The 15,464-nt window shown below is 34.7% G+C and overlaps 1 protein-coding gene across 2 annotated transcripts in view; it reads left to right on the plus strand.

The window, feature by feature from the left end:
* LOC145669702 (uncharacterized) overlaps positions 1-11,310 on the plus strand; it is a 34,981-nt gene extending 23,671 nt beyond the window's left edge. For both annotated transcript variants that reach the window (XM_081737996.1, XM_081737997.1), the window contains exons 2-3: positions 6,965-7,686; positions 9,832-11,310. In XM_081737996.1, the coding sequence (XP_081594122.1) occupies positions 6,965-7,686; positions 9,832-11,020 (1,911 nt within the window). In that variant the 3' untranslated portion in view covers positions 11,021-11,310. The remainder of the gene's footprint in view (positions 1-6,964; positions 7,687-9,831) is intronic.
* Positions 11,311-15,464: the final 4,154 nt, after the last annotated feature.

Raw genomic sequence — 15,464 nt, forward strand, 5'->3', positions numbered from 1 at the left:
CATAGCAGTACAAGATATTGATCTGGAAAATTAGGTTACTCTCAATGATAACACCAAGATTTATAAAAGGGGTGACAGGATTTATGTTCTTATTACTAATTTTGTAAATTTAGTTTATAGGTCCGTTTTTTAAAGAACTCGTAAAAGAAGCAACTTTTTGGATCTTTAAGCTAAATTTCCAAGAGTTACACCAGTTGAGAAGAATTGAAGCATCATACTCCAGAGCAAGGGGATCGTACGCTGATTGAGCTTGTCTGTAGAGTTTGCAATCGTCAGGAAATAGGATATTGGTAGAGCTGTTTGTGAGCAAAGAAGGCAGATCATCCATGTAGTATAGTAGAAGTGGATCCAGAACACTGCCTTGAGGAACTCTAGAAATTACGGGAAAAGGTCAGAAAAGTAACCTTAACCTAAAGCTCGTTGTGTCTTATTATTCAGATAAGTTTTCGAAGGCTAAGTAATTTAGCATGTGTACTGAATCTAGAACTGAGTTTGTATGTAAAAACATGGTTTGGAAGAGAATCGAAAGCGTTAGCGAGGTCCAAATACAAACTGTCGGGTTGAGAATATTCGGACAGAAAGACTGATAAATTAGTAACACAAGATTTCCCTGGCAAAAAGCCGTGTTGTGAGTGCTTACAAACATCAAATGAAGCAATAACTTGAAGGAGTCTGTTTTTGATTATATTTTCACAAACAGGTGAGAGTGGCGACAATAAAGAAATAGATCAATAGGAACACACATGATTTTTATTTTTACCAGTATTACGAACAGGAGTGATATTAGCTCTCTTCCAACTGGTACGAAAAACACTCAGTACAACAGCGATTTAGTAAATCCGAAACGGATTTAGGAAGCGAACTGGCACACTGCGTAGGAAGCAAGTGTACATATTATCTGGATCTAAGGCGCGCTCTTGGGGTAATGACGAGAGAAGAGTGTACTTTAGTCGGTGTGGTACTGATAGAAGACAAAGAACGAATAGGTTGAAGAGGGCAGGGTTAGGAAGGAGAGGTGGGAGGGATGAAGCAAAACTACTAACAAAATATTCATTAAACACCTTTGCCCTGTTCTCTTCATTTGCACAAGCATTTTTGTAGGTCAGTTCTAGCGATATGCGAGAACTATTTCTTTGATTGTTTATTAGGGTCCAGAAACGATTAGGGTTTTTAATTTGTATCGATTGTGACGTGTTCAATGTATTCCTCTTTTTCCATAAGATATTTACTATGTCTTTTAATATATGTTAATTTCTTATAAGTATATTCGCTAGGAAATTCCTTCCATAGCTTCCATGCTCTGTTTTTGTTGCGAAGTTTGCACTTTAGTTCCTCTTCAAACCACGGGGGAAACTGAAGATCTTTTACGGATAGGAACAAAGTCTTTAACTGCAGCCTGTATGACGTTAGCAAATGTCAGCTACATCGTCGACTGAGCATGAGGCAAGTAAGCACCATTGAAAAAATATGGGGAGCTTGACGTATTTCACTCCAAGGGGCCTTATTCCACTGGGTAAATAAGTCACTGATTTTTGTTGTTGGAATATTTTGTGTTTGACATCTGGAAAGACAATGAAAGTGTCGTGACCTGATGGGAAAACGTTTTACTTAAGGTCTTTATCCACAGTTATATTAAGAATTTTCAGTGTGATATTTCTTTGTTTATGATTGTAATATTCATGTAAATGTTTGTATAATCAATTAAGAATATGTCATCTTCTTATTTATGTTATGTTTGCGAAATAAATATCTAAATACGTTTCTTCCCCCAACATTTTCAGGTAGCTTATCGCAGACTCTTAAGAAATTTTTTCTCCTATCTAGAAAATGAATTTCAGAGCTCCCGTGTGGCCTTACTGTAAGTGTACGCGGTCTAGGCATGGGAAACCCGCTAGTAAAGTCTCATGTGGTTCGAATTCGTCTTAACCTCTGTCCCATATAGTCAGCTTGCCAATCTTCAATTCAAACAACCAAAATAATTGTAAGACTCTTAGTACATCCTTGCGGATGGAGAACAGCATTATATTATAGCTGAAATTATAGTTTTTATTGTTTCTTAATATATTGCTAAAATAGATTTGCAGGGGAACTTTCGTTTTATTAGATATGGATCCATTATCAGACTTTTCTAATTCAGTGAGTAGCGCAGTTAAGCAGAACATTGTGTTGTTATTCGAAGTCATCAAACGGTGAAATGTCTTAGGCAACTGCATGTAAATTCTTGGAGAGTCTGCAGATCTTTACATACGCTTATATTGAAGTCAAGTTTACATTAATTACGTTGTGTTTACCGTATTATTATGGTTATAGATTTGATTCATGTATAAATTCACATATTTTATTCTTTCTTTGTGACGTGACAGATTTTATCCTATAATGCTGATTTTCATAATGGGCTATGTTCTATCTAAATCTTAATATATGCACGTTGAAAGTTTTTTTCCTATATTTTTTCACATTGATATCGATATATTACAAATCAAAGGAAAACCAGGGTTCTGCGCTAAAGCGATAACAATTGGTGCGAAGAGTCTCGCCTTTAAATACAGACAATCTTATCTTACAGTGGTCAGCATCGTGTCCCTGAGCTTTTTCGAGATTGTCTCGCTTCCTGAAATATTTTATTCCACCAAGAAATTTGAATAGTCCACTTTCGTTAATTATCTTTCTGCTGTAGTTTGCAAGACATAAGTATAGAATCTCAAATTGGAATATTTCATTTCGAATCAAGATCAAGTATATTTTCCGACTGTTCTACCTTCATGTTAATGTAAGCACTTTAAAAATTATTTCTTTAGAAATGTTGACATTCACTTTTTGTAGGTGATGTCTTACTGTTCTCAAATGTTGCAAAGTATTTCTTGTAATCGGATTAAAGTATTAGAAACCACAATAAGTTTGTATGTAGTATTATATTTTACAAGGTGCTTTTGTAGAGAACTTTATTTTATACAAATTTCTACACGGTGAGCAATTTTTGGTAGGCCATAGTGTGCGTACTTTGATCATCCTCCAGCACTGCGAATGTCTTGAATAACAGGCTTGTTGCACAGATATATTCTGTAAGCGTAATTATTACTCAAGTTCGCAGATACAAACATATATAAGAAGTCATAGATTTTTTATTCGGCAATTAGCATGATAGGTAATTTTATGATAACGAAGGACACAACTTGTTAACACGTGTGCCTTTGTCATTGCCAATACAGCGGTTGAGCTTACAAAACGGTAGAAAGAAATTACCGACAGACACAATATATTCAAATTTACGATAACATTGAATAGAATATACTAATAAAAAATACAGGGTGTCCCATTTTTAACGCAAGTTTGAACTAGGTATAAGCTAACTTTTGAACGGAATGAGGTACACGTGTAAATAATACACCAATTTTTAGGTTGATCCACGTAGATATTTTTAAACATATAAGCGGCTAATGAAGTCCACGTGTGTACATACAGTGTTGTGAAATGTACGTGAAAGTATAAAAGAAAATCTACAAAACATGGTAAAACGCATGTCACAGATGTGCATGGACATGCAACCCACAAATGTCAGCGCGGATTTGTGGGTTGGATCGGTACTTATCGTAGCCGAAGAAGAACGGTTCATTTTCTTTATTAGCTTGTCCAGAATGCTCACATTAATGGCGTACCCGCGGAAACGTGGATTTTGAAGTTTTACGCTACGCACTGGAAACACTGCCTGTGTTTGAGTGCAACAGCGTGTGTGTTTGGGTACTGTTTATCACATGAAATAATTGAAAACACTAAATAAAAACATCGAAAAAAGTTGGAAAATAGCGTCACTCTCCTGCACCTTGTAACCATATGGACAAGCTGATGGTGGAAATGAGCCTTTCTTCGACTACGATAAGTATCGATCCAACCCACAAATCCGCGCTGAAATTTGTGGGCTGCATGTTCATACACATGTGTGACATGCGATTTACCATGTTTTGTAAGTATTTTTCTTTATACTTCCACTTACATTTAGCAACAGTGCATGTACACACGTGGACTTCATTAGCTGCTTTCTGTTTAAAAATATCTACATGGATAAAGGTAAAAATTGGTGTATGATTTATACTTCTACCTCATTACTTTCAAAAGTTATCGTATACATGATTCCAATTTATGTTTTAAATGGGGTATTCTGTACTAAGTATCCTGTGTGTAACATACTATAGAATTACTGTAAAATAAAAAAGACATTTTAAAATTTTGAACGCATTATGATAAATATACATGATTCAGAATCAAAAATGTAATTCACACATTATATACTGGTGATGATGGTAAAACCCATGATGAGCAATGAGGAATTATACTGGATTAGATTGTCATAATTTACTCAATATTCATATCTTCTATATTTCTAACATGCCAAGAAGAAAAAGTAAGTAGTTTTTACATTATAGGTAATGGTCCATTTTAACGCTATAAGTAAGGCTGAAATCGTCTTGGTGTAAACTATATATAAAAATAGTACACTAAAATTTGCGTACTATTACAGGCTGGTGCTTAAATAATTTCCTATTTGATGCGCAAAGTAATATGAAAGAAAAAGTAACTGATCACTATATAGTATCCTGTCAGATTGTCTATAGGGTATTGAGCTTTCAGATATAGAAAATACCGTAATTTGAATGTAACATTGTGAAAACTTATATATGTAGTTTTGTTTATGACTTGCCATTTTTCTGGTAAAATTCTAGTCTCATCGTTGTGGTGTCTGGTCAAAAAATGTGACATGTGGGTTTTACTAGCTGTTGTGCAACTGATGTAATTGCCTCCAGGGAGTTCTACAGGGACCGAAACAAATTGTACTTTTACGCTGTCAGGTCCGGGCTATACTACCTATATGCATTGAAACCTTGCAGAAAACTTACCTCAGCTCCTAACTTGTCAAAGATATAAGCTCTCTGCCGTTGTCAGCGTTGAATACGACAATAATTTTGTTGACCAATTTCGGCCATTTCTTTGAATTGCTAGACGCACATACACTAATTGACAACGCTACGGATAGTACTGCTCTGCATTATAACAGCAGTATTGATGTACGATACCTTTTCAATTTTACCAAATGCACAGTAAAATCTCCCTTTCGTTAGTGTCTGCTTCGTTACAGATTGTGGACCTTCTCGCTTTGACCACGATGCAGTTGTTGAAAGTTATTCAGTGCTTTCACTCAAACAACCGCTTCAGAGATGGTTGGTGTTCATTACGTTTGACTAGAGATGTTCACAGATAGAAATTCTGTCGAATAAGTTAGATCATGTTGCTCCCAAACGCTCAGAGCATTTTGTACCGGGTTTCTCCAAATGGTTCAATACTGGTTGGTGATGGATATTTAAGCCCTTGGTGCTGAAGTCATGACTACTTTGGTGCCATACTTGCTCGATTTTAGCTGTGACTAATCAGCCCCATAAACAGCACAACTTTCTTCATAGGCCTACGAAAAATCCGAAACTTATCAAACTAAAATTGTAATATTTAGCCTAGTTCTGCTAAAAGTTTACCCAACTTGACGGTGCAATATCTTAACGCTTTCTTGCACAGCTTCTAGTTTCAGCTGTTAAATAATGTGAAGGCTGATCTGCAGCGAATTACATACCGTGAGATTTTCAAGAGTGCGCGAAAACTTCACTACCGTTTAAATTACCTTATGTATACAAATGTATTTATTGCAGAAGAGGAAGAAAGTGTTAGAATCTAATTGTGTGGCTGATTTTGAGTTTAACACGTCGTTTGTTCAAGTATAGATTGTGAGATTTGGACTTACAGTTTAACATGCCATCTGAACCATATTTGAGCTCACATTGAAAATTAAATCCATGTTTCTAAAACCGAAGTTGCATATGCTAACCATTCATTCGCGACTAAACTCAAGTAACCCGTTAGAGTCATGTTTCGTGATTGTATGTTCTGTTGTTAACAACGATTACAGTGCCTGTGAAGGATGGTGTTAAACTCAGCTGACAAGGGGGGGGGGTGATTTACTAGGTATTAGCAAATATTGGGTCAAATACTAGTTATGCGTGAGATTATTCTTATCTTTCGTGGGGCCGCGGTGGCTCAGTGGTAGAGCGTTCACCTCTGGTGCTTGGGGTTCTGGGTTCGATCCCAGCCCCCGCAAAGTGAACTTTGTGGTCGACAAACCCCGTGTGTGGGTTTTCTCGGGGTTCTCCCGTTTCCTCCCACTTTCTTCATTACTCATCACCGTCTCCTTTAGCCTAACCGGGATAATCGTGGGACGTAAAACTCGAAGATTTCATTTAGTTTTTTCTGATCTTTCGAAACAAGTAATAGTAGCGTAGCTTTCTGGTGGATTGTTTTCTAATTAACTGGGTCTAAATTGTTTGAATGAATGTATTAGCTAAATAAATGATAATGTATGTGATGCTATTATGCAATTATAGCTAAATAGATACTATTGGAATGACATTTTATAATAAGGAACAAAAAATGAGCACTTTACGAGGCGAAATTTAGAAATAATTTCATGTATTAATAAAATATTTTATTTCACGTATAAATTTTTAAACACTATCAAAAACTTAATTTTGCAGAGAGAACCATCCTGTTGTTATCTTTAGTCTCTCAAAGTCGTGAGCGTATATACTTGTGTAGAGTTATATGTATATATATAGTATAAAGTAATAGAATTGAAACCAGCTTTTTTATATATAATTAGTGTTCTTGCATATCCTTAAAATTATTCCCTTAATAGCTAAGGATTAAAATGTTTAAACGTTGTATCAATTTTGCAGTTGTTTTGAAGTTTTACGAGACGTAGATTGTTGTAATAATTCAAAAATTGCCTAAAGTGTTACTTCCAAGCCAAAGCCTAACATGTTTTCTCCGTTCAATATTTTCTATCTTTATAAATACTTTCTTCAAGAAATAATTGATTTCAACTATGTTTCGAGAAATAATTGATTCCAGCTATGTTTCTTTTCAGGTCACTACAATTATGAATATGAAAGCAATGGATAAGAAATTAAAAGTCGAGCCATTTGTTTCTCTCGATAGATTAACGTATTATTCTGATTCAAAACAAGATGTCGCACTGCGTAAAATGGATACTGCGTCTAATTGTTTCAGTGTTAACAATATGTCAGTTTTGTGCTCCGATAAGAAAATCAAGGAAGCAATTGTGTTATGTAGAAAGTTACCACCAGTTAAAAAATATGATGAATATGCGCTTGATATCATACGTAATGCTCCAAAGTTATACGATGGACAGCAAATCACCGCACAGAAATGTCTCTCTCTTCGGGAATATATTGGCATTAAAAATGTTCTGTCGAAGTCTGTCGAAGATGATTTAGCGATAAAAAATATGAAGCTTCGAGTTAGAAGAAGTGAGTTACAAGAATGCCCGAAACTAAATATGAAATCTGAATACGAAGTGTGTTACGAAAATTCAGAAACCTGTTCTAATGCAGGAAAAGGAATATCCTTAGACTATAATAGTGAGAACACAAAATTTGTATATACCACGCTACAAAAATGTTCCGTTGACTTGGGATGTTACGTTACTGAGAGCAGAAATGAATCACAATACATGATTCCTTCGAAATGTGAATTAACTCGTAACACGAAGAGTAAAGTAGGATTGGAATTTAATTCGAAAAATGTCACAATTGGTAATACCTCCACTAGGGAGCCACTAGTCTGTAGGTACGTACACAGCTTTCTTTTCTAATTTCTATAAGTAGAAGGAAGACAGTCATTATTATGCTGAGTTAAACATTACTTTAACAGAGAAATTCTATATGTTTAATGTTAGAAGCAAATCTTTAAATAATAGAGTTTTATTGAACCACGAATTCTTTCTGTGTCTTCTGTTTTGGAGTAAGAATACTTCGTGTGCTCTTTGTGTATATCGCGCAATATTTAATGAAATACTTATCATTTACTATATTCCTATCATATAATACTAGTTTCGTCGAAATGTTTTTGGAATTCTCCATTGACAGTTGCTTAAACACGTGCATAACTAAATTCAACTAAATTGAACCTCTTTATAATCGAATAATATCGATTAACAGAGTTAAAATTAATATGTTTATAATATAAATAGTAGAGTCAAGTTTAGAATATTTACTTACATATAAATTTAAATTGTTTAGCGGTGTAAAAGTATGTGAACTTTCTATACCAATTGTTTTTCGCAACATCTTGACGCGCATAAGATATATTGTAAGTAAATATACATTTAAGCGTACTCCCTAAATATAATAAAATAATAATAAATGAACATAATACCGTTCAGAATATACATTTTAAAGAGCCTTCTGGAGACAACAGTAAGAAATATGCTTCGATGAAAAAGAATTTAAGTTTGAAATCATAATATAGTAATACAATGCAGTTTTTATTTGTGTTTGTACATAGATTCCCGGAAAATTTCTGGGAATACTCCCGATAAATATATACCCAGGAATGTGCCTATCACTATGTATATTTCGAGTTTCAAATATAACGTAAAAAAAGTCAAGACTGACAAGGACACAAATAAAATCAAGTTTTCCAAATTCTATAGAATTCACTTTCGTAAATATTTTCGAAAATCAGATTGGTATAGATTGAAATTTCTTCGATGCTTGTGCTTGTTTCCTTACAGCTGATTCCTCTTTTTTTTTCTTAAAGGAAAAATCGTGTCACATATTCTCAGTATTCCATTGGTTGTAGTAAATTTTACTCCATGTGATTTTGTATAACTGTTTACGCACGATAACTGCCTCTGCCTGGTATGCCTTTCTAATATTAGAAAGTAATTTGATTTAGTACCTCAAATCAGCTTGTTGGCAATTGTGTTTCCTCGTTTTAGCAACAGATATTCAACCATTAACTTATGTTATATGTTTTATTGTGTGTGCTTTTGTTAAATAAATTTGATATCTTTATCATTCATCATTGTTCAATAAATTTCAATATGATTTACTCTAGTAATAGCTGTGTAATGGACGGCTCACGAAAATGAAAATCAAATCATACTGGAAATTAAGAAATTAACACATATTGTCTATTCAAACTTTCTAGTGGAGTGGAGAGAATTGACGAATATTTCAGACGAAAAATCTTAATTTGCTTGCTTTTCAAAAATTATCCTTAATGATTTTTATAAAATTTTAAATTGTTTTACATTCATACTACATTGTTGTCACGGAAATCTGATTCATCTTCGATTTTCATTTCTGCTTTTTCGTCTGCAATCCGCGTACTTGGTATGCATGATATAGACGTGAGGTATTGAATACATAACTGTTGGAATCCGCTTAGACGATAGGGCCACTCACCATTAGACATCGGTGTCAAGAACAGACGCTAAACTTGTGGAAGGAAAGTGATGTTTTTAAGCTTTTACTGTCTTACATACCGGTAGAAAGATATTACTTATAAGTATTTGCTTATTTAATGCGAGAATTTCAGGAATTTAGTATAGTAGAAAGAATGTCAAATTGTTTGTTGTTGATTGAAGTCATTCCACGTAGTTAAGTATGTCTCTGAGCTATACAAAGATTACTTTTATTCAGTATTATTTATATTACGAATATGATGTTAGTATTCGTGTACATATTTTGTCTAGAGTTATGGTATTATATGAAAATATTAAAGAACTAACCTATCGTTTGTAATATTAAAAAAAAAAAAAAAAACACACACACACAACAGAACACTTAATTTACTATTCCTTATCTTAAGCGCTTTTAAGGTGTTTGTTGTCAATTTAGAAACACAATATAATTCTACTTTATCTTTGCTTGATTCTGGTAACTTGAATTTTATAATTTTGCACTACTTTTTTTGTTTTATTTTTAGAAACCGCATGGAGAAATCATCTAACAATAAGTCTAATACAAAATTGCGTTTGGATGAAAATTTTCTGAAGAAAAACCGTTTAAAACTATCTTCAGTTCGAACGCACAAAGAAGGTAGAAATAATGAAACTGGTTATGACAAAATACATGAAGAAAACAGAGATAACAAATCTGTGATACATATTCTAAGTGATGTGATGAGTTGTATTTTGTGCGGTAGAAGTTTCAAAAACATGACTGTAGTACATAAACATATGAAATTGCATGACATTCATTTGTGTGCTGAGTGCGGTAACTACTATGTTAATGAAGAGGACCTGAAGAATCATATTTTATTTCATTCGAAGTATAATTCCTTCACCTGTAATGAGTGTGGGAAAGGCTTCCAGGATGGCCAGAATGTAAAACTTCATCTTAGAGTTCACACTGGTGAGAGGCCATTTTCTTGTGAAGCTTGTGAACGAAGCTTTACTCAGGAGTGCGCCCTGAAGAGACATTTAAAAACTCACACTGGTGTAAAAGACTTTGCGTGTAAAGAATGTGGAAAGTGTTTTGCAGAGAAAGAAAATTTAAACACACATCATCGTACTCACTCTGGAGTAAAACCCTTTATTTGTAGTGAATGTGGCAAATCATTTTCAGATGTTAGTGCCTTCAAAAGACATACAATTATTCATAGTAAAAGAAAACCATATAAATGCTCAGTTTGCCCACAATCATTTGCGGACTATGCCGCTTTTCTTAGGCATAAACAAATTCATGAGAAACAAAAGTATGTCTGCGGTGAATGTGGCGTATCGTGTTCCCACAGATCGTACTTCTTAAATCATTTGAGAATCCATGAAGGAAAAAAGCCTTTCATATGTGAAGTTTGTAACAAAGATTTTGCAGCCAAACATAATTTATCAGTTCATTTAAACATTCATGATTCTTCATATTTTCTTAGGTGTGATATCTGTGGCGCGTCTTTCAGAAACAAAAGCAACCTTCTATCTCATATTAGAAAACACTTGGATGGTGGAATTCAAACTTGTCCTTTTTGTCAAAAATGTCTGAAAAAGACGTACCTCAAACGGCATATGTCGATACATAATGAAAGCCGTGATTACTTTCTTTGTGATTATTGTGGCATATTATACCGAGATAAACAAAAGTTTAGTAATCACGTAGCTCAATTACATATGAAATGAAATATTTAAATACATGGAAATACAGCCTAGAAAATTAATTTTTACCTGACCTTCCAAATTGGTCAAAGTAGAACAGCAGAAACTAGTTCAGAATTATAATAGCGATTATATTATTTCACCACAAAATACAGTTAGTAGACAATGTAAACCACCTCTTGCGAAAGTTATACATATAACATGCAATGTAAAGCCGTCTTAAAGTATGTGTTGTTAACCAAATTCAGACTACTGAACTGATTTTTACATTTTAACTCTATTGTTTATAATAAAAGCTAGCTATTGTTTGAAAATTTATTTATTCACCAAAATTTAAATATGGTCTCCCATCTACACACAAAACCTACCACATGATTGGAGCTTAGTTCTACTACTTTTATTATAAATGTATTTTTAAGAAGTGAAATTGTCTGAAGAGCATACAGTGGTGGCAAAAAGTCCTGAACACACTCATTTTTTTGCCCAATTTTTGTGTTTGACTTCATTTTTCGTTATGAAATTATCGCACTATCTTAAATATTGTTATTGATTTTAATGTATTTTTTCATGCTGATTTCAAATCTGTTTGTAGATTTCGTCTAAAGTAAATAGTTTCATTGATACGTTGAAAAAAAGAAAGTACATGGTCACTTTAAGCATAAGTGATTGTGTTTTCAACCAATGAAATGCTCCGTTATTTTAATCAATCAGATAGCAGTAGCGATAAAGGGTTGAAAGGAGAAGGTGAAACGGGGTTTAGTAGTGTATTGAAAACAATTTGAAGTGAGTTTGTGAAAAATATTGGAATTATGGCTAAGTTTTCATATCTGCCTGAGAATAAAAGGCACAAAATAATATATTTGAAGGAAGAAGGTTATTCTACTCGCCAAATTGCTGCTAAAGTACCATGTGGCCTTTCTACTGTCGTGAGAACTTTGAAAAGATTTTCTGAAACAAATTCTATTGCGGACAGGGGGCGATCAGGACGACCAAGAGAAATATTTTTACGTGAAGACAGGTTATTACACAGGATTTCACTTTCAAACAGAAAGCTTAATTCAACGCAAATTTTGGAGTGTGTGCCCAAGAACTGTTAGAGGAAGACTGCTGGCAATTGGGTTACGAGGCTGTAAAGCGCGCCCAAAACCATTACTGACAATTTCAACGCAAGAGGCGATTGATGTGGGCAAGAGAACATTCATTATGGACTATTAAAGACTGAGAAAAGGTCATATTTAGTGACGATAGTCAGTTCTGTATTTCTGGTAACCAAAGTAGTGCCTATGTAAGACGACGCACTCATGAGGAATTCAGCCCTCAGTGTCTGAAGCCCACAGTAAAGTACCCGACAAAAGTGATGGTATGGGGTTGCATGTCTTCTCGTGGTATTGAAAGACTTCACATCGTTAGCGGAACAGTGAAAGCCATGGATTACATTGAAATACTACAAAATAAATTGCTACCAACTGCAAGTGATCTTTTTGGGAATCATTCATGGATTTTTCAGGACGATAACGCTGCTTGTCACCGTGCAAAGGTAGTCCAGAAATGGTTCAAAGACCATACTGTGAATAGAATGAACTGGCCAGGGCAGTCTCCCGACCTCAATCCGATAGAGAACTTATGGTTTAAAATTGGTTATGAAATTTCAAAGAAGAAAACCTTCAAGCAGACGTGAGTTAATTGAAGCTTTAATGTTTTCCTTCAACCATATTGTCACGAAAGAACTTCTTTTGAAATTGGTGCATTCCGTGCCAAAAAAATGTAGAGCCGTAATTAAAGCAAACGGCTGGCCCATAAAATATTGATGTTCTAACGTGACAACAATGTAATTTTCAAAATCCGTATTAAATGTACCGTATTTGTCAATTTTCGTGTTATTCTTCTATTCGTATTATGCTATTCTATATTGTTTTATTCTGCACATATTTCACATTATTGTGTTCAGGCAGCTTTACTACAAAAAATATTTTAGGCATTAAAAAACTAGTAGTAGATTTGAAATCAGCATGAAAAAATACATTAAAATCAATAACAATATTTAAGATAGTGCGATAATTTCATAACAAAAAATGAAGTCAAACACAAAAATTAGGCAAAAAAATGAGTGTGTTCAAGACTTTTTGCCACCACTGTACATATACGAATATTTCCAGCTTGTTTGTTGCTTCATCTTTTCTCTCATGTGTTGATAGTGATGAAATAACTACAATTTTAGCAGGCCAAAGAGAATGCAGTCAAAGGGCACAATATTCCATCCTCGCTTGACAAAACTATAATGTTGTAATTGAGAAATTAATTATTTCACAATCCTAATTGCTTGCGACTAACGGTTTTAACCTATGTATGTCTAAGTGAGAATGAATTAAAGTTTGGAGGGTGTGGTAGCTCAGTGGTAGAACGTTCACCTCCGGTGCTTGGGGACTCTGGTTCTATCCCAGCTCACGCCGTGTGGACTTTGTGGCGGGCAAACACCGTGCTAGTAGGTTTTCTCGGGGATTTCCCGTTTCCTCCCACTTTCTTCATTCCACCATTTCACTCTTCTCTCATCATCGTCTCCTTTAGCCTAACCGGCATAACCGTAGGACATAAAACTGAAAGATTTCATTTCATTTTTGAATTAAAGTTTACAAGTTTGAATGTTTCGAATCTGAACTTTACGTAATAACTGAGTATGAATCTAAGTAATCTCCAACTCCGGATCTAATCCATTCTTGCCAGTTTCTTGTCCGTTTCGTGAACACAATGAACTACACAACAATCCTGCTAGAGTGTATCAAGTTAAAAGGGCAATCTATTGAAGAGAAATGACACACAGAATTCAAATGTTAAAGATGTTTTAATGAAGATAGCTATTTTAATTACAATAACCGCGAGCAATAAGCTTCATTAGATCATTATTGAACTAAATATTTGCGTTCGAATATAAGAAACAAATGTTTTTAAACAATCTAAAAACGCCAAAGAAAAATTGCAGAATCAGTTGTGTTTCAGATTCCCGCAGTAATGTACACAATCCTCAAAGTAGGCAGCTGGAGCTCGTATAGGTATAGACCAGTGCAGAAAACTCATTTCTCGAATGTAGATGTGAATATGAACCATCTGTTTGATGGATTTTAGCTACCCTCTATTTCTGCACCAAGGCTGGAAGATATGGACCTGGAATTTAAGGTGGAATGCTACTCTCCGCAATGCGTTCAAATTTGAAGGCTCCTCCATCGGGAATCGCTGTCTCAAAAACCAGCATTCGTATTTTTATTTTATCTGAGAATTTCACTTGTCTACCAGATACTTGTAGAGGTGCTTTTATCGCAGTTGTGTCGCTTCTCTACTACGGCTGTCATACTGTTACAAGAAACCTGTACTCGCCATGAAGACAATTTACGAATTCCTGGATACCAATTTTTCACTGCCCTCGGAATCTCCTATACTAGGGAATAGCCTTCGGAATCCGCACCTCTCTGGAGGCTCATGTCATCTCAACACTCACACCAACCGGCCCAACAAAAATACAATTTCTTGTGTACTTTGTGCTGGACTTACTAATTGAAATAGCAATAAACTGGCTTTACAAATCCAATTGAAACGATTCGTACGTCTTATGTATTGATGAGACGGACGTCAGTATTCTTTTCTGCCGCTTTTCCCTTAGAAGTCGGATTTTTGAAAATCCTTTTCAGTTTAACGTCCCATAATTTTGTCCTTTAGGCCAAGAGAGAATAATTAAAGCAAGTCAACAATGATGAAGCAACTGATATAATTAAAATATGGGAGGAAGCGGGAGTACCCCGAGAAAGTCCACGAAAACGATGTTTACTAGTCTTTACAAACGAAACCACGAGCTCCACGCTCCAGAGGTAACTGCTCTACCACTGAGCCAATATGTCTGGGAATTTTCGAAACCCCGGCTATGTTCACCTTCTAATATTAGGGGGCTAATGAGATATTTATTTTCGTCATGTGTTTTAAACAACCTCGTTCCCCTCATTATATGTGTTTTAATAAATGTGACATAATAAAGTCCCAGCTGCAGCTAAGAAATTAATTTGAAACAGTTCATTGGTTTTCCCGTAATTGAGACCAATGAAGTCGGAGAAAAGAACACCTCAAATAAATCGAGAAATTTCCCCAACGTCTAACATAAAATCGGAATTTGCGAAAAAAGCTGATATTCATATTAGATTACTTTTATTTAACGAGTTGAAATGTCAAAGTTGACACCTTCAACTAAAGCGAACCTTTACATTTGGAATTTTCCGAATAAACTGGAAAATTTTAGTATTGAAGTAGCTCTTCTTTCCCTCCCTTGGAAATATGATGTTCTAAAGCGCTGGAATTTGTATTCCATTATTTTTAGTGGAAAGTGTATATGCCGAATTTCATCTTTCTAATTTCGTGGATTCATGTGATACAATGCTTTTATCCAAAAATTTGAACACACCTTTACTCCATCAGAATGCCACATTTT

This window comes from Thermobia domestica, chromosome 14, assembly GCF_964235325.1.
Source record: "Thermobia domestica chromosome 14, izTheDome1.hap1.1, whole genome shotgun sequence".
NCBI classification, from domain to species: domain Eukaryota; kingdom Metazoa; phylum Arthropoda; class Insecta; order Zygentoma; family Lepismatidae; genus Thermobia; species Thermobia domestica.